The sequence below is a fragment of the Ambystoma mexicanum genome, chromosome 6p (genome assembly GCF_040938575.1).
Source record: "Ambystoma mexicanum isolate Mex_15411 chromosome 6p, UKY_AmexF1_1, whole genome shotgun sequence".
Lineage (NCBI taxonomy): Eukaryota > Metazoa > Chordata > Amphibia > Caudata > Ambystomatidae > Ambystoma > Ambystoma mexicanum.
In genome coordinates, this window is record NC_090935.1 from 1,526,928,187 (window position 1) to 1,526,947,823 (window position 19,637).

At 45.4% G+C, this 19,637-nt stretch overlaps 1 protein-coding gene across 1 annotated transcript in view; it reads right to left on the reverse strand.

Annotated features, from left to right (window-relative positions):
- The window catches only part of CORO2A (coronin 2A), a 633,746-nt gene that overhangs the window by 391,300 nt on the left and 222,809 nt on the right, over nt 1-19,637 (reverse strand). Inside the window, exon 2 of the mRNA XM_069626393.1 lies at nt 826-1,026. Within this exon, the coding sequence (XP_069482494.1) occupies nt 826-1,026 (201 nt within the window). The remainder of the gene's footprint in view (nt 1-825; nt 1,027-19,637) is intronic.

Below are 19,637 nucleotides of genomic sequence, written 5' to 3' on the forward strand. Positions count from 1 at the left end.
GGGACCCTTGCCAGGAATTTTCAGATTTTAGGAAACAGGCTGCAAATGTAAGGAGTAAAAGCAGCTGAAATCGCCTTTACTATCTGCTTTTACTTTCTGTTTTGTAAAAAATGTAGATGCCGAAACACAGCATCTACTTTCGATTCATAAAGAAACTGCCCCCAGGCGTAAACACATGCGCCCTTTGAAGTCGGAAGAGGAATGCATGGCGGAAATGTTTTGTGCTCCTTCTCCACCTCTAAATGATGAACATTCCCTGAAGTGTAAAATGAAGGTGCGAATTGCAATGCCTTGCTTTTATGCATTTCTTCTGCAGTTAGGGGCTTATAAAATAAGCTTCAGAGAAGCTCATCTTTGCCAAATGAGTAATTTGACGTTGGGAGCCATTACGTTTACACTGTAAGGTAAGGAGATCCCCGACTCCAAATGTAAAGGGCAAAAGGCAGCATACGAGCATGTTTGTCATCTTTTGCCATTCACATTTCCACCCCTCGGCGCAAAGTGAGTAAAAGCTGCCTGGCATGCTGCCTGGCAGCGTTTACTTTTGTTTGCGAGTGCCACTTGCCATGCTTGCTTGGCAAGCAGTGCTTACAAATGAAATGAAACCCTGCCCGACATGCTCTCACATGGGGAGGGTTTCATTTAAACTGGGAACACTGCTTACCATGCGCGCACAAGACGCTGTTGCGCCCGTCTTTTGCACCTTCATTTACGCTCCAGGGCCTTGGAAAATGAGCTCCTTGGTATTTAGCCATGGGCACGTTTTGCTTCGTAGTTGCGAAGGCCTTCTCCAGGCATGAAGTAACTGCTGCAAGCAGTGCTCACCTGCTGTATGGGTATGACCAGGAAAGCTCCACCGCCGGCGCATTCTGTCACAACAGCAAGAAAGTGGGGATTGACCGCACAGAAGTGGTTTTCATGCACGCTTTTCGTTATCGGCACGCAGTCATAACAGTTCTCCTTGGTCGCAGCCTTGCCAAACACATGACGGTATTTTGAGCTTCGGTATTGAGGCTGCCATGACATCTGGAAAATGGGCAAAGACAAGAAAGAAAGACGCAGCAAATCAGCAACAGTTATAAAGGGCCAGTGAAGATTTTCAGATAACGACGTATCACATGGTTTCTGGCTCTAACCCACTGCATTATAGTTACTTCAATATTATGCAAGACATATCAAAGCTTACATATAAAAACAAAAACCTTAATTGGGTGAAATCTGAGTGTTCTGACACTCGTGGGCCTGTGTCCACTGCGATTAAACAATGCAACAACGATAGCATTGCATTATTTGCTAGAAGTATTCATTTATGAAACACATGAAATTGAAACTTTCATGAAATCATTACTTTTAAAATGAGAATTGGCAAAGCCCACCCATGTATATTTGGAAAGGGGAACGCCGTTGACCGCGCAGGTCCCTTTATAGTTTCCAGTCAGTGAGACCAGGGAGATTTACTACACTAACAACCTACACTACATCCGCAGAAAGTGGTGCTATGCACCACCTCTCTGCCAACTACCCCACTAACCATCCCATTCCCTCTTGCAGTACATAGTGCGTCAAGAGACATGCAGATGCCAAAAAGTGTGCTATACAAGACTGTTTAAGACCACAAAGCATAACAAAGTGCCATCCATGAGCCACAACTAATGGTATTGCAAAAGCACCACCTATTGCCAAGAATAATGTTGACACTAAACCACCAGCTATAAAACATGTCCCAACGTAGGGAGAGGTTAATCATTCATTCATTTTGACATTTGTATAGTGCCTTTCACCATTATTACGGTCCCAAAATACTGTTGGTTGAATGCCTTCTGAGGGACTGGAATACAAAAAGTTATGTGAGGGTGGACAAGAGCCTGCTAGTCACCCGTGTCTAAAAGGAGTGTGTATGGGCACAGTGGAGTATACTATGAACTAAAGGGTGGGGGGGATTGTGTTTAAGGAGATATAGAGTTATGTGGGAAGCTACAGTTTGAATTTCGAGGTTCACAATGTACATGTCGTATTAGAAGAATGGTGTGGCTAGGTTAGATGCGATGTTGCAATTTTACATGTGTTCAGTCTAGGTACATGGATTGGGATGAATGTTACTATATGCATTACTTTGTGTTTAGTTTGGATACATTTTAGATTTTCATTATGTTGCAACAAAATAGAAGTCATGGGGACACAATGTAATTGTGCAATGTTCAACATTTAGTGCCTAGAGTTGGAAGCAAGGAGCTTTATGCATGGGAGAAAGCGAAGTCCACAATGGGAATGCCACTGTGAGGGGTGCAGTAGTCCTGAACAATGTACATGTGGGATTCGATAATGTTTTAGATGGGAGACATGTTCAGGGATATTAGGGGAGTACGGGTTCCGTTGTGAGTACATGGAAACATCATAGATCACCGTTCCCCCATAGCTGATTCCATGTAGGCCATGGAGAGTTTGGTTTGCTGAGTTGAACTTTGAATGGTCTGAAGGGTTGAATGACCATGTCAAGGAAGGAGGAATGAAGCAAACCACATTTGGGCAGCTGTTGATGGCCTCAAATGGTTACTTGAGGCAAAGATTAAAGGAAGTGCCATTGGGTTATGTGTTTACGACTAGATGGGTTTGTGGATATAGGGAACAATTCTTCCTGGGAGAACAGAGTCTTATTGGTATGTCTGGCCAAATGGTCGAATTGTGGTAAGTTAATAAAATACATGGAAGGGGTGCTGAAGGGCATAGTTTGCCAGTGTTTCATGGGTTTGTTTGAGCACTAAGGAAGATAAGCAGCACCTGAGCTGGAGGCTATATGATCTGTGACGGCAGTCACAAATAAGGTGACATGAAGGAATGCAGAAGGAATAACATGGGACACCCGCGCGTCTGGGATAAAATGTTTATTGCTTGATCAAAGACATGGTTGTTTTTTGCTCTCTCTCCTCTTGTTTGAAGTGTTCTTGTAAAAGTCTTGCAAATCACATATTTGGTTAAAGGTTTCCTACGAAATGGGACAAGTCATAAATTTATTTCTTTTTAGATAATAAGGGTATTATGTTTAGAATGTTATGATTGATTATGGAAAGAAAGCATGTGGACAAGGGAATTGTGGTTTGTCAATGTTTCCAATTATGTAAGAGATCACAGGGGGGATTAGATTTCTTTTTACAGGTTAAGCCAATGGAATTTTGGGGGATGACTTAACAGATCATCAGATCCTTACAGAACACTTAACTACAGCTGCTGCCTTCTCCCCAATCACAACAAACTGGATCCAATCCTTCCTATCCAACCGAACCACTAGTCTTTGCACCTTCAGCCTCAGCTGAGCCAGTTCCCATTACCTTTGGAGTACCCCAGGGCTCCTGCATCTCCCCGACGCTCTACAATATATTCACTAAGCTTCTCTTTGACCGCCTTGATAACATGGGTGTCACCTACACGAATTACGCCGATGACACCCAGGTTCTCATTACGCTCACTGGTTGCTATGAGAATGATTCCAACCTGATAAATGAAAACTATCATGAAATACAGACTTGGATGGCTGCTCACAGCCGGTGTCTCAATGATGACAAGACAGAGCTTTTGATCATTGGTACCCAATCTCGCTTAAACAAACTTGACCCTCGCTACTCGTCATTCAACATTGACGGTAACACCATTAAGGTTGCCAAGGAGGACAAGACCCTCTGAGTTTATCTAGATTCCACTCTCTCACTCAAGAAACAAGTGAGCGCTACTGCCTCCTCCATTACTTACACTAATTAGCTCATCAATGCATGCTAATTATACCTATCTCCTAACAGTTGCATCATGCTAGCCAGGGCCTTAGTCTTATCTAAGTTGGATTATTGCAACTTTCTATTCCTAGGCACTTCAGAACGAAACCTCAATAGACTACAGGCCATACAGAATAATGCCTTGAGGGCAGCATTAAACATACTTAGGTCCCACCACATTTCAAGCCTCACAGAGGACACCCACTGGCTCCTGGTTCGTGACAGAATCTTGTTCTGCACGCTTGCTATCACGCACAAATGTCTATCCAATACCGCACCGAAATACCTCTCAAACACATTCTCCAGAAACTAACCAACCAGACCCACCAGATCTTTCTATTCACATTGCCTCAGCATCCCAAGTTTTAACCTAAAAACTGCTGGAGGTGCAGCTTCCCAGTCCTGGCCGCCAAATGTTGGAACTCTCTCCCGCTCTCGATCAGAACCGAACAATCCTTCTGGTCCTTCAAAACCAAAGTAAAGAACTGGCTTGTAGTCGAGGCTTGTTAATAACCCCTTCTACTCCTTATCATCCGTAACCATTGGCGACCCTTCTCTCTCTGCCACTCTATCTCAAAAATGTTTGACCCACTGACCCAAAAATAAACTTGAGTCACTGAAAACCCAGATCTATCATTCTTTAGAGAGAATAAAAAAAAGAATATGCAGTAGCTTCACAGCCAGTTACCCTCATGCAATACATTATTTCAAAACAAACATTTGTAGAATTAAACAGAATTTATTTTCCAAAAGAAAGTACATTGGTAAGGCAAGCTAAAGGTTAATGATATATGATATTTTATTCATAGCGCATCTATTAACAAGTGTTTCAAGGCACGATGAGGCAGGGGAGGGGACAAGACAATGATCTTACTAGGCCCAGTGACATTGAGATTGCACAAGTGCAGGGGAGAGGGAAGGGGAAAAGTGCTGGGGGAAGGGGAAGAGGAGCAAGTGCAGGTCATAGGATCTAAACATTGAAAAACAAGACGTGCGACCAACAGGAGGCAGTGCAAGGTTAAGGGCAGAGCAGCAAGTGATAGAGAATGCAGGTAGGGGGACTGTAGGGTTACAGATATAGCCCCAAGTGCAGGGTTGCAGGAGCTGGTGCGGGTGTGCAACTGGGACGGCAGGGACCTGGGACCGTAGTTCAGAGTGTAGCCAGGTAGCCAGTGCAGTATCAGTCAAGAGATCAGCAGGGAAGAGGGAGAGAGAAGGCAGAAGCAAAGAGGGAAGTCTTAAGTTTCAGAGAGGCAGGGAGGCTGTTCGAGAGGGAGGCACCAGCCGAAGAGAGAGATCTGCCCCCAGCTCGTTGCTTGGAAAAATGACTGACCCTCAAGCAGTTGGAGGTGGAGGAGCAAAGAGCTTGAGTAGGAAGATACTTCAGAAGAGAAAGTTGGAGATATTTTGATCCCAAGCCCCAAAAGGCTTTGTGGAATGCAAAGTGTCTTGAACTTGATCCTTGCAGCCACTGGGAGCCAATGGAGAGATTTCAGTGCTGGAGAGATACGATCCCTGGGCTTGAGGTCAAGGACATGGGATAATGAGTATGCAATCATTGAGGCCTTTTAATTACACATAGTTATCAGAAGTTTTGAATTCAGGCGTATGAAGCATATGATGCTATGCACATTTTCACTGTGACCCACCTGTGGTAAGTATTGCAAATTGCACAGAATGAGTGTGCAAGTGGAAAGATCTCTGGAGAACACAGTGCAAAATAAAAAGAATATTGCCTTTATTGGACCAAGCCATTGAATATTTAGGCTGCCGGACCACATCAAGAAGGATGCTGATTATCAGCGTGTTCTGTTAAAAATCTGATATATTAGGGTTCTTTTCATTACTGGACTTGTGGTTTTCATCTATATTATTTGTGTGAAAGCAAACAAATAATGTTTAGGAAAAACCTTGGTGTTGATTAAGCCACTAGTGGCAGAAAAACGAATGGTTCCCTTCTGTTGAGCTTCTGTCCCCTCTGTACCTCTTTGGGGTGAATCCATAGAGCTATAGAGGCACCCGCAAAGACAAAGCCTCACACATTACAAGAAGCAGTGCAGGTGAGATATGAGAATCCTAAAAAGATTCATATTTGAATGCAATGCAAAGGGGCGTGATAACCTCCCTTCATTTGCAAAGCTGAAAAATATCACTCGGACGGATACAAATGAGTAGAGATAAAAATCTGTGGAAGATAAAATCCAGCCCAATTGAGCCCTGGTGAGTCGGGGTAACACAGTAGACCCCTCCTAACTAGTGCAACGTGAACAGGAACACTGGAGAGGCAGTACAGTGCTAAAGAGAGTCGCTGACTCCTAAAGTAACCGTGTTCTGATGCAAGTCACATGTTCGAGAGGTATTTGGAATTCAAGAGACACACGGCTCAGACTCATAGCAGGATGCAGGTACACAAAAACAGAGGCCTGTGCCTGGAGTCTCCGGCAGTGACTGAACTCATGGCTCAGTGAGGAAAGATGGCTAAAGCAACGTAAGTATGGGTGGTAATGAAGGTGCTCTTGAAACACGGGACATTTAGTGCAGGATTGCCCCACTAAACCCACATCAACAAAAAGGTTCCGCTTGGAAGTGAGCGACGGTACCTAACTGCATCTAGAAAGTCGGCAATGCACAATCCAAAAATGGATTGCGGCCTACAGGCGATTGGGTTTGATTCCAGATGTTCTACTATAAAGCATTGCAGGTGAACACAGTAAACACAGAAACACAAGATTCTGTAGTTCTGCTATGTTATGTCGTGTTAATACGATTTGAACTACATTGTGGCTCGGCTGGATAGTGGCATATATAGTGCCGATGCCAGGGTTAACACGCGTGTGGTCTGAAGAGGGCAAAGAGGTGAGGAGAAAAGTGCAGTTGATTAGAACCTAACTGACGAACAATTAGAAAGGTACGAGAGTTTGCAGGGCAAGCGTCTCCAATTATGGTAGTTGGGGCGCTTGTGTAATTTTTGCTAATGGATCATGCAGCGCGCTGATCATGAGAATTGGGAATGAAATATGTCTGTAATGGCAAACATTTTTCGTGAAGGCATTTTCTAGTACAATGTTGTGTGATACTAGAATTAGTCAGCACACGGCCTTGTGATGGATTAAACAGGCGCTCATACGTGGCCTTAAACCTTGGAGGCTTTTTTCCCAGATAAAGTTTAAATTCTCCCCCATTCACCAAAGGGGTTATCTGGGAGTACACAGCCCACTGACAGCAGTGCCAGACATAAGAGTTGCCCATATACATGAGAATTTGGTGAACACAAAGAGGAAGGTGAGAATTTAAAGAAGGGAAAAACCAAAACCAGAACCTTCGCGATCCATACCTTCAGGCCATTTTGTGAGAGAGGTGATTAAGAGATCACTGTAATATGGTAAGGGAAGTAGACCCCTATACTCCCTCTCCTTACTCCACTTGAATGCCTATGGGACGACAAAACATGATATGCCTGGAGTGGATCTCTTATGATCAGTTTGCCAAAGGAAATCTGAAGAAAAATGTAGTGGAATGCAAAGCTGTGTAATTGAGCATGTTAGGTTAGCGATCTTTGATATTGTGCCAAATTACCACCCATAGTGCTCTTGTTCAGTGACCTGTCATGAAGTAGGCATATTGTACTTAAACCATGGGTATTTTGAATGTAGTCTGCAGAGAAAAGGGAAGGAGTAAAGTGGTGGATGCCGAGGGTTCACATAACACTAACAGGTGGTGCAAAAACAGGTGGGGCAGGTTAGGATATTGTTTGTAATAGCTTTGCTGCATATTCAACCAGACAAATTAGATCTTTGATCAGGATTGCCAAAAATTGAGAGAGTAAACTCTAAGGTATCTGAAAGAGGGTAGTTTCAACGAGATAAGTAGGTATTATGAAATTAGATTATGGCTGTGTGAAGGGCTTGAGATGTGTTCAAGCACACACTTCAAGCGAGTCATTTTGAGACTGCCAAGCCTAATGGCTAAGTAAAGAATAGACTGTGTGAAAGGGGAATGTTGACTGAGACAGACAGGGTAAATATAAAGGGACAGGCCAGCTGTCTGTGTAAAATGTTCTAGCAGTGAGAGTAGTTCTTTGGCTCAGGGATAGTCAGACTGGGGCCTTCAATCCGCATGGCAGGGTCTGTTAAAACAAAACACAAGGGAACACACGTGCAAACACCATTGTACTTACTCCTTTGGCTCGCTCGAAACAGACCATTTCCATAGAGAGCAAAGTTGGGAGGAACTACGGACAATTTTAAATAAGGATGGATTTTGACTTGTGGCTTTTTTGGGAGCAATGTCCTGGAATGAGGCCAACGGGGATGGTTATAGAGGTGTGGGCGTCTGAATTCTCCTTGGGCTGAGGCTGGGCTCTTTTGAGAGTTAATCTGCCTAATCCAAGCTTGTATACGCTACTCAGCCATTAATCCAGGGGGGCGACCCTTCTAGAAGGTTACATCAAAGGACCGAGTGTGGTGAAGAGCCTGCTTGCCAGCTTGCTTTTGATGGTCTGCTTTGGGTGATAGGGCTCTTCTCATAAACGGGGTGCTACTTATATATACAGGATTTATTTATCTGGCCATTTGGGGCATTTTATGAAGTGTGCTACACGTACCAGCTTTGTGAAATGCGACAGGGCATTAATGTGAAACAACAACAGAACATACAACTGTTTGGGGTATTGCAGTAAGTGCAGACTCGCCTTATCACAGTATGGTGGATGGTGAGAGGATGGAGTTTCACGTGAGGAGAGAAGAGGCGCACGAGAATGTGCTCAATTGGCCGATGCTGATGTTAGAAGGATTTCATAGAAGGAGGAAAGTAAATGTCATGTTTCAAAGAAGACGAAATGGTCAGGTTTCATCTCCCAGGAGACAGCAATAAAGGCATGCCAGCATGCATTTGGTTTCGGGAAATGCAGCAAGCGCCTCAGGTTCACAAGTCTGGAACATTGCATATCTGACAGCATGCAAATGAGTGAAGAGACTGTTACATTTAATCACCTCTTCTACTACCAGCCCATTCAGTAAGACAGTTTGCAAACCACCCCTCAACACTGTAACATCTTTGGCTAAGGCCATTCGCCTCTAGTGTCATTGGGATGTGTCATTTCGGCCAGTAGCTCATGTCCAACTTGACCCTAATTCAGACCACTTGCCTCGTTGAGTGGCCCCTGGCTATTCTATTTCTCCTCGCCCCACCGCCCCCCCATCACTGAAGGGCACTTCCCCGTGGTATGAGCACTTCCCTACACACTCTGTATACCCGGTGGGCCAGAGAGTCTATTGTGCTTGAAAGGGCTGTCCCGCAACAAGGATACACGCGTGACCGGAGCTGCAGGTGTTTTGCTGGAGTAGAACATTGTGCTGCATAAGCTGTACAATAGGATATTGCTCACAGTCCTTTCCCTTCAGTTTCATTTTGACAAGCAGCACAAGCTAAAGTGCACAGGGTCCGTTCCGGGTCAAGGTGGACACAGAATATCTGCCGCAATTACACATGCGGATCACACCAACTGTAGCAAGGGACGGGGGTTACTCTTTGGCACAGTTTTTTGTGGCAGGAATTGTAAAATTGGAATGCTCTTGTCCCTGCGTAATGGAAATGTTAGCTGGCCATTGTGCGCTTGTGGCCTTTTAAGTGAATGTGTATTTTGTTATAAACAAAAATAAAACATAGTCTGGCACTTTTGCAAACATCATATTGTGGGGGTGAGTCCCGTACTGCCAGTATTTCCATCCAGTAAGGAATGTGTAGGAGAGAAGTTACTGTTTCAATGGGTGGCTGGGAGGATTGCATTGCAGTATAACTATGTGATCTTGGATAAACAGTATTCATTCTGAACTCGTGTGCTCTGTACACATGTATTTCTTGCCATGTTGGAGATATTACCTAGTGTCTATTATATGGAGCAGCAGGCCGATTGTCTTTTCTTAAAATTGAATACATTGCCTTCAATGTCCTGCCCTCTCCTCTCCTCTTCAGGCCCCCTTTTCAGCATTATTTGTAAAAGTAATCACTTTGGTTTGGGCCCCCCAATAATGATCCTAGCCTCAATGACTTTCACGCATGCTGGGAGATACGTTTGCGATGATACACTGGAAAAGAGAGCTTCGGTGTCCCCTACCGGTACGCAGTGTCATCTGTAATGAGGCGAGTTGTGCCTGACGTTGTACCATCAAGCAGAACGTTACTCCCACCGTGCCCAGGATTGGACAGCGTTTTCCCCTGGCATGCTCCGCTCTGTGAAAGCATTTTTAATGTTCACATTTGACATCTCAGTTGTGTCACAAAGGTCAGACATTAATAGACGGCAACATTAATGCACTACCGCAGAGCCTGACTGCTGAAAGGTATAACCTGCATTCTGCACAATGCATGGGCGAAGGTGTGGACATTTTGTAACTGCACGCAATACCGATATGGGACTTGGCGCCTTGTTGGCGGAGCTCTTGCGGGCAGGCTATTGTGATGGCCAGGGTTCTCTGCGTTATTACAGCCGGTGAATTAATGGGCCTGTACAGTATCGATTCCAATGAGTTCACTTACGGTATGGTACTGAAGCAGTGTGACTGCAGCTGTGAAGCACCCTGGTGTGTCGTGGCACTGCAGGACCCCTGCACTAGTCTGAGGTAGAGACGTGTCTGTGACAGGGCGTGGGGGTCACTATTAGGATCTTCTCCTTCTTCAAAATATCGAATGAATGGGCGGACCCTCGCAGGCGCTTCCCCATCCAAAAGGATGATGTGCACCTACCCCACCAATCTTACACACAGCCCGCACATTCTCATAACTCCTCCCACCGCCCCGTCTGCCCCACAAAATCCAGCAGCGCACTACTCCTCTCCCTGCCTCTCACCCCGACTCCTCCCAGCAAAGCCTTCCCACTCAGTTCAGCCACTCCCAGCGCAGACAACCGAACCCTCATCAACTCTCTCTCCTCAACATGCCTCTCACACGCAAGCAGAAAATGTCCCACAGTCTCAGGCACCCCACACACCGCACAGTCCCTCCACTCACGCTTCCCCACTCGAAACAGACTGTCATTCAGCCCCACATGCCCTATCCTCAACCGGTTCAGCATCACCTCGACCCTCCTCCTCCATTCCAGTTTCCCTGCATCCACCTTCACAGACACTTTCTCACAAACACCAAATATCCACCTGACCTTCACCCCACTCTCCCACCTTTCCTGCCACTCATCCATAACCCGCTTCACCACCACAGCCTTCACCTCATCCACACTCAAAGGTCTCCTCACATCAACCGCGCCTCTCCTCATACCCGCACCCGCCGCCAAATCCACCAACTCATTACCGGATGGAATTCAAACCCTCATCCAAAGGTCATGGAGGCCAGTACTGTTGCACGAGTTCTCACCACCACACTTTAGGTATTTGCTGACGTTCGGTGGATGCTACAGGGGTTTTATTCTGGCAGGATTCTTCAGCTACCAACAGGAGCCACCATGACAATTCGTTCAGCTGATGCTAGAAACCCACCCTACCCGGAAGCAGTTCCTACTGAAATAAGCATTAGTGCCATTGGTCCACTCTGAGCATCATGACCTGCCCCACTGCACCTGCTGCAGCACACAGTCCCGTGCCATTAATTGGGGCGGCACAACTGTGCTGTAGCACTCTTACATTCTGCAACTTGCCTGCAATAAAAACTATGAAGAGATGTCTTAAGAATGCCATGGAATCAGCAGGTGCCCCGCCCGATACATGCTTTATTGGTATTCTGCCCCTTCTTTTGTAATTGTATTTGTAGTGCTATTTTGCAATGTGAATTCTCGCCCCTGGGGCCTGGCTCCCACGTTATAAATCTACTAAAGTGAATGAAGAAATGACTGCTGGAATGAGCGCCGTTTCATCTCCTTCTGCCCCCTTTTTGTTGCTTGGGAGCAGAAGGCTTTGTGAAGATCAGGGATGAGCGTGGGGGCTGCCGGGCGCAGGGGGGCTGCCTACATTGCTCAGGATGTCACAGTGAATTGAAGTAGAGCCAGGATACATGGCCAATATAGTGGGTACATGTGCTGCAGAGCCGCTTTCCTTTTGGAAAGAGTACAGAGGCGTAGGGATGTAGGCATTACAGTATTCATTACAATTTCCATGGAATGTGCACATTACCACAATACAGCAATATTCAGTCAACAATAGCTCTCCTCTTTATGGCTGTACGCCGGTTCCTCCCTCTGTATGTTATTATATATTTTTTTAATGTATTTATTTCCATTTGTACAGCACGCCAAACCCGGGGGTATCTGGGCGCTAGTTACAGAACATAGATGAGTAAGTCACAAAGCATCGTGAGGTATAGTTGAATAGACATAATCACATGTATCAATGATACAGGTGGCGCTGCAAGGTAGAGTGAGGCCACGGGGCTTGTGTGAGTGACATGATATGATCGGTTATTTAGAACACGCTTAATACCCAGAGGTTTCTAAGTGCGGATCCGGGATCGAACCTGTGGTGCTCTATGGCGTCTTGCATCCAAGGCGAGCAGGTTACCCCTGAGCTATCCTCTCGAGACGAAGAGCCAAGTTTACTCAATGTAACAGTAGTCAATTTAATAGGAATACTGAAGGGCTCTGAACTGTCCCTTGTACAGCTCAGGCTGGGCCCATGTTTTAGGCGAATGCTTACCTCCTTGAGTTGCCCACCCTGACGCTATGCATCGAACAGTCGCAGCCCTTCATTTCCTGGTGCTACCATCAAACGCCAAGAGCATCTTCAAATGCTGCATACTAATATATTAGCAAAATACCACACATTGTGCAATAATTTTGCTAATAAATGCATGTATATTGATCATCACATGATGCTTAATTCAGTTTAAAGGACATCCCATGCATAACAGCATAACGCATAGTGGCGTAAGATGGTTTCAGACACAGTAAAAGCAAGACCGCTAGATCAACCTCTAAATGTTCCTCACTTATATAAAAACAGCTCTTTGCGTCAGATCTGATCAATATTAGGGCTGGCCAGCGCTAAGAATATGGTGTGAACAGACAATAAGTGCGCAGTTTATGACTTCCATTTCAGAATTTGGTACACCCTGCGGTGATGTTTAACACTCATACATTTGGGGACAGGGATGAAAGGTGGGCAAGGGGATGTCGGCCTACACAACCTCATGCTTAAGATGCAATCCCTTCATACATGATTCATGCATGACATCCTCCCTGCCTGCTTCCTGTCCCCTCACAGCCAAGGGCTGCAAAAGCAATGCCAGGGTAGCAAAGGGGAGGGCAAGGGTAGATGCGATTACCCCTGACTGCCACTAAATGCTGTCCCAGCGCCTGTGTCTCTAAACACACTTTGGAGTTGCTGGCCAGCAAAAGCCTGCTCTAAGGGTTCTCTTGCTGGAAGGGATTTCTAACCTAAATGCCCCTGATGAGCAGATGAGCATTACACATTAACCTTCCTCTCAGACCCATGGAAGGAACGTCCTGTACTTTTATCCCTAAAAAACCAAATTCATCTTGAAGTGCAATTCAATATCCACTATCTGGAAGGTTTTGCACACTTATTATACATGTGTCCCAGTGGGAAAATCAAGCTGGTGAATTCTTGATCATTTTGTCTGCCAGCAAACATTGTTCCGCGAAGATGCATTACTACTGCATCTATTGTCCACATAGGCTATGCTGCCATCTTCATTTTACAAATAATCATATCCAGTCATTACGCAGGCCTTTACATTTTCCAAAGCCCGCCCCACAAATAGCAGAAATGTGGGCTTTACACGACCCATCAGGTAGGGGTTTCACGCCCAAGCTTTTAACAGAAGCACAAGGTACCAGGCAGGGGCCAAGGGATTCTGGCCAATATAGTGCATTCCAGAGATGGTTGCTGCCCTTTGGTCCCACCACCAGCACCTCCTGCTTACTGCCATTTAGTTGGAGCCAGTTAGCTGGCATCCAAGAACCCACCCTCTGCAGGCAATCGCGCAGTTGATTGGGAGGCCGCTCACAGAAGAGTCCAGCCAAAAAGAGCACACCACAGTCAGAGATAACGTTGGCCAACATCCGCACATATAGATTGAATAATAGAGGGGACAAGGCCGACCCCACCACTTCTCGTTCAATGACTGAATAGTTAATTTCTGCGCAAGGAGCAAAGACATAAATACCTCAGACATTCCTTAAAGTTGTGACATTATGTTGTGTAACAAACTCTCATGCTGTAGGCTAGGAGTGGACCTGTACTGACCCTGCTGGCTGGGGACTGCCACTCTGAAGTCAGACCCAGAGGACGTTCATGGCGGTTGACTCATCCATCCCTAGCCTTTTGTGTACGACAATGTGTCCTAACTATGATCCTCTTCATGATTGGAAAATGTTAGCGGAGTAGTAAAAACCATTTGGAAAGAGAACTGAGTAGCTTATAAAACCACTGATGTTGGTAAGCTTCAGACAATGGGTAAATACCCTGGGTTTTCTGAGAGGCAAGGTTTCACAAGCACTGCATGTGAATAGGACAATGGACCTCTTTCATAGGGTCCATGGATTACACAATAGAAATAACACTGATGCCGTACATGAAGGTAAAGTAGGAGACGCTGGAAACACTTGTGTATAGGTGCGTTATAAATGCCATATCATATCATTCCTCAAGTGAATCTACAGAAGTGGGAGCTGCTCACCAAGTTTATCCAAGATGGCGGAGCCACATTAACTCAGCTAGAAGACCAAAAGGAGGTTTACTAGCCAACAGTCAACAGCTGAGTAACAATAGTTCACCCAGGCCATAAACAGTCAAAGGCCCTACTCATACCTTTCACCCAGCTGAGCACAGCCAAACGATTACAGGTCTAATAATGTCTCAGCGGTCCTATGTCATTTAATCGTCAGGCATTTCAAAGCCTGCAATTTAAACGTGTTTGACAGTTCATCAAATAATTATTTTGTGGGTGGGGGTCCCCTCACCAACCCCTCCTCCTGCACCTATGTTTACCTATAACCAACCACCCCAACGACTTATCTGCCCTTTCCCACCCCCCCCCAAAAACAATTCGATGAACTGGCAAACACGTTTAAACTGCAGGCTTTGAAATGCCTGACGATGAAAGAACGTCGTACCGTCTCAGCTTGCTTATTAAAAAGGGCTGGATGCAAAACGGGATTGTGAGATTTAATGTGGAGGTGCAAATGCAGGTGCAGGTTAGTGTGAGGTTGGGCAGCGAGGAGGGGATGGAGATGAGGGAGGGGAGACCAGAGGAGAATGGGCAGGGGGATGAGAAGAGGAGAAGGGGGTCATTAGGTAGAAATGAGAGACAGAAGTGCTGAGGTGATGGAGAAAAAAGATGTGTGAAGACGAGGTGGAGAAGAGAGCATGGCAGAAAAGGTAGACAGGAAACAGATTGGGGAGGCATAGAAGAGAGAATAGGGCTAAAAAGAGCAAGGCGGAAAATGAACGGGTGCGGGTAGGAAAGGAGGAAGGAGAGAATGTGGCAGGGCGATGAGGAGGCGAGCAGGCACAAGAGAGAACCAGATGAAGGAGAGGTGGGGAAGGGCAGGGAGGAAAAGAAAAAGTGGCCAAGAGGAAAGGGGACCAGGAGGAGGAGAAGAGAGTAGGAGGCAACTGACAGGAAAAGCTACAGAAATGTGGAAGGAGAAAAAGGGCGTAAAAGCGATATAGTTCCCAGATGGTCTTTTCTAAGCAGGATCATACATACAGTGGTGTAGTTGGGACCTAAAACAATAACCTAAAAGCTGGTAGGCTCGTCAGACCAGAATAGTTGGAGCTCTGGAGGGATGGAGGAGCCTGCTAACCCCTAGGCTCTTACCATCCATACAATTGCATAATGCCTGAGCCCGTCAGATGACCTCGGGCCCAGGTGGGGGAACTGGTAGAAGAATTCAGATGAACCAACGCCGGATCCTGGCTCCATGGAGAACAATCAAGAATGACGTTGCAAAGACCTAGAAAGATGTGTGGAAGAATAATCCCAAATATTAAGTGACTGTTTTCTATCAAGAGAGTGGACCTAGATTAGTGAGAAAAATGGACTGAGGAGCAGAGTCCTAACGAAAGGCTGAGTCAAAACCCCAATCCTTGTTTTCTGTTGGACTTCAAAATAAAAAAAACAAACAGAAGCTATATGTGGTGTGGAGTCATCTGTTGATCCCTCGGCTGTGCCAGGTTCATAGCCCATTTTTGCTGGCATCATCAAGTGGCAAATTGTTTCAAAGTGTGTGCATCAATAGCAGCTTTTTGGACATTCTGTAGAATGTTTCATGGTCCTTTACCCAAACGAGGTTCTTTAACAACTTTAATAGTGACTCAACCATAGATGCAAAGGTCTTTACAAATTTTGAAAACAGCTCACATAATCTCAAAAACGAAAATGGCTTCTCTTACATCTGAGGACTGCATCCCAAATAGCTTCAAGTAGATACAATTTGACCTTTACATGTTCAGCTGTAATCATGTGTCCAGGGTATTCCACTTCCTTGAGCAGCAGGCCATGCTAGATAGGGCCACATGTTTGTCCTCTGAGTGACATATCGAAATAAAGACACACACACTTGGTTTTAGAAAAAGTGCTCTGTATTTTCTTACTTGTACTTTACCATTCAGCGCACCATTAGGCTCAATGAAAACTGGAATATGAAAAAAAAGAAAAGGGCACATTGTACAGAACCTTTCCTTCCCAGATGTGGGCTGGGCAGTGGGGAACGAAGATCTTTAAAAAAAGGACCATTGTGGTGAACCATTGAGAGAGGAAGAAGAGCAGAGCCTGCTGATGGTGGTTCCCTGAGGGGTTCTGGCATCGAGTGCATCTGCAGGGTTCAAAAGACATTAAAATGGGCCTCATTTGTGGGTTGACTAGATGTCTACCATGAGCCTGGTCTGTGTGTCCGGAACAGCCCAGCACAACCAAGGGGCTGTGTGCTGTCAGCCCACCCAGGGGTTGAACCGGATGCACTTAACCGGATTGTCTGGGGAAAAGAAGATCCACCCAGTCCGGGCCGAATGTGCAAGGCAGCCATAAACGGGTGACCAGGGCGTGCCCCCTGTCGGACTTCCATGGACCCAGCGTGGCAGGCTCAGAAGATAAGTCCTCCTGGGCTGCTTATGCCTGGTTCAGCCTGGAAGGTAAAGACAGGGAGGAGGCACCCAATGTCTGCCCTGCCGCATTGGTCAGGGTGGTGGAGTAAAATCCATGATAATGGGGCAGCCGCCTGAAGAAACAACATGATGCTGGGACATTGACAGCCCCACAAACGCATAGGGCCTGCTGAGGAAGAGCTGAGTGTGGCGGGCCATGGCAGTGCTTGAGGCTGCCCCACGTGGAAGACAGGCTGCTGGAAGAACCAAAAGAATGTGGGTTTGAGGCAGTGAGTGCGGCCGGTCCCCTGGCCAAACAGGCCACCTGAGGAAATGTTTGGTTTAGCAAAGGCATTATGTAGTGGTGCACCAGGTGGTGAGGGGCACCACAAACAAAAGACAAAGGACTGTGGTGGGGCAGACTGTGGGGTGAAATATAGCCCCTGAATGCCAGAAATAAAGAGGCCAGAATGATTTGTAAATGCCCATTAAAGTATAAGGCAAGCACAGAAATGGTGATGTGACAATGCTGTTTTACTCAATCCATGGAGAGCTGCACTTTTACTTATAGAGACAGCAGTGCGCATATTATCTTCAATGTAATACCAAATTGTGCCCCAGTCATCTAAATGGAAATCAAGCTTCTTGCAATTACAAGAAATAAAATAATTTCCTTTTGTTTTTCCTCATCCAAATGACAGTAAGCAGAGAGAAGTGCTCACTAGACTTTCAGAGTTTGAACATGGTTTTCTCATATAACTGTGCTATACCTATGGACAATCCAGAAGTGATACTCATGTATTTTGAAACTGTGAAATTAAAGCAGTACATTACATATGGAAAACGCTGAGGTGCCTTATAAAATGTCATATAAAATGCATTGTGTGTGGGTTTAAAAGCAGTTATTGCAGAATTTTACATGCAGCCGGTCATTTCTCCAAAGATGAAATTTAAACTCCAAGACCTTTCCTCTGCTCTCCTGGCGAGATGGGTTTGGTTGTCAACCATCAATCAGAGCCATTACTTAAAAATATAGAAAGAAATACATGGCTTAGATTGAAACCACAGTGTAACAGATAAGGCTACGCCTGTTCTTTGAGCAGAATGACCTTGAGGTCACAATTCCCATAAAATGTCCATTAGAGTTGCTATCAGGGCCCTCACAGGTCTTGAAGGGGGAAGCAAACATAAACATGAGCCAGCTATGGTTGGTCACATGCTTAAGGGTAAATACCACTTAAGAGAACAAAGGAAAAGGGCTGCAGTTGAATTAATAGAAAAATACATTTCATTGCATAAAAGGGGCGGTGGAGATGCTACAGCGGTCATTTTAGACTTTTATTAAAGGTGCCAGTAACCTTTGAACCATGCTAAAACTATTTTTGTGTGATAAACAATAACTAAAGTTATTAATGAAAATTATATTTGGCCCTTCCCTTGTTCCTTGAGATTTGAAAGTTGGCGTGAGGGTGAAGGAAATAATTAACATGAAAACTATGAAGTGTCCTATTTTTCACTGTTATGGCTCCTGAGTAAATGAAGAAAAAACTTATCTCTGCATTAGAATGGTGTGCCAACTTCAGATTAGCATCATCTGATTTGTCTTAAAATGTATTTCTTAAAAATATATTCATACATGTAAAGATTTGAAAAATTAGGGTACTTGCCATGTTGATACATTTTTAGAGTTTTGTCCATGCCGAGCCCACCTGGAAAATTGGGATGACAAAGCTTTCTCCTCCCCCAGCTGTCATAACTCACACCCCTCATCTCCTTGTCCTATTAGCACACAGGAGGGAAGTGGGTAGGGAAAACCATCCAATCCCTTTTGCGGGAATCATGACAAGTTTATGATGTCATTTGCCCTTTAAGCAGACCAGTTTGCATTAAATCTGGGCTTTTCACTTATTCCGGGAGGCAACCTGCTGCTGAACTCTTGTGGGAAACATCCAAACAGAGAGGCCCAAATCTTGCATTGGAGACAGGAACCAGGAGACATAGAATCTGACTGGGAACCCTAGGTGGATTCAAAGGACTGACACCCTTGTCCCATGCCTGCTGAGCTTAGAGACCCAAGTTACTCCTCACTGATGAGGCCCACCAAGGCTGAAACATGTTTGGGGATGCTTGTGGTCTTAAGCACAAGGGATGAGACCAAGCAGTTTGGGCTGAACTACCCCTTTTGGGGTGGGACCAAGCCTGATTTGCATATGTTCTTTGCCTTTTGTAAAGCCTTGGCAAGCGAAAAAACGATGGTCTGAAGGGTTGTCCAGAGCAATGCCAGAGGTTCAGATTAATTCGAAACCTTCCAGTCATCATGTTTTTGTTTAGCTGTAGTCACCCTGAGTGGGTCGAGTATGCCCAGACGTCGGTCCAGTGCCTGCTATTTTCAACTAAACTCACTTGCTGACAAAGCTCAGGGCAAGTGAAATCCAAAAGTTCTCAGTTGTGAGTATTGGGCTAGAGGAATACGTTAGAGGGTCACCAAAGGAAAATATGAATATTTTAATTAGAAATTTTTAAAAAAGCAGAATTCTGAATGGACCCTTCTCGTTACAACTCTGACAGGATCATGGCTAAGTGGAAATCCCGCGTCCCTGCTTCCCACAGGGTTAATCCAAAGAGTTTTATTATTATCACTGTACGGAGGTCCACAAGAAAGTAGCTGGGAGGATGGCAGGAACCAGGAGACTTGACTCATCTCTGGTTTGGTTCCCTACCAACACATGAGCTAGAGCAGAAATCCAATTAGGCTTTGGCCTCAAATCAAGCTTGAGCACTTATGAGCTTGTCTCCTCCACTGTCCCTGAACTCGAAAGGA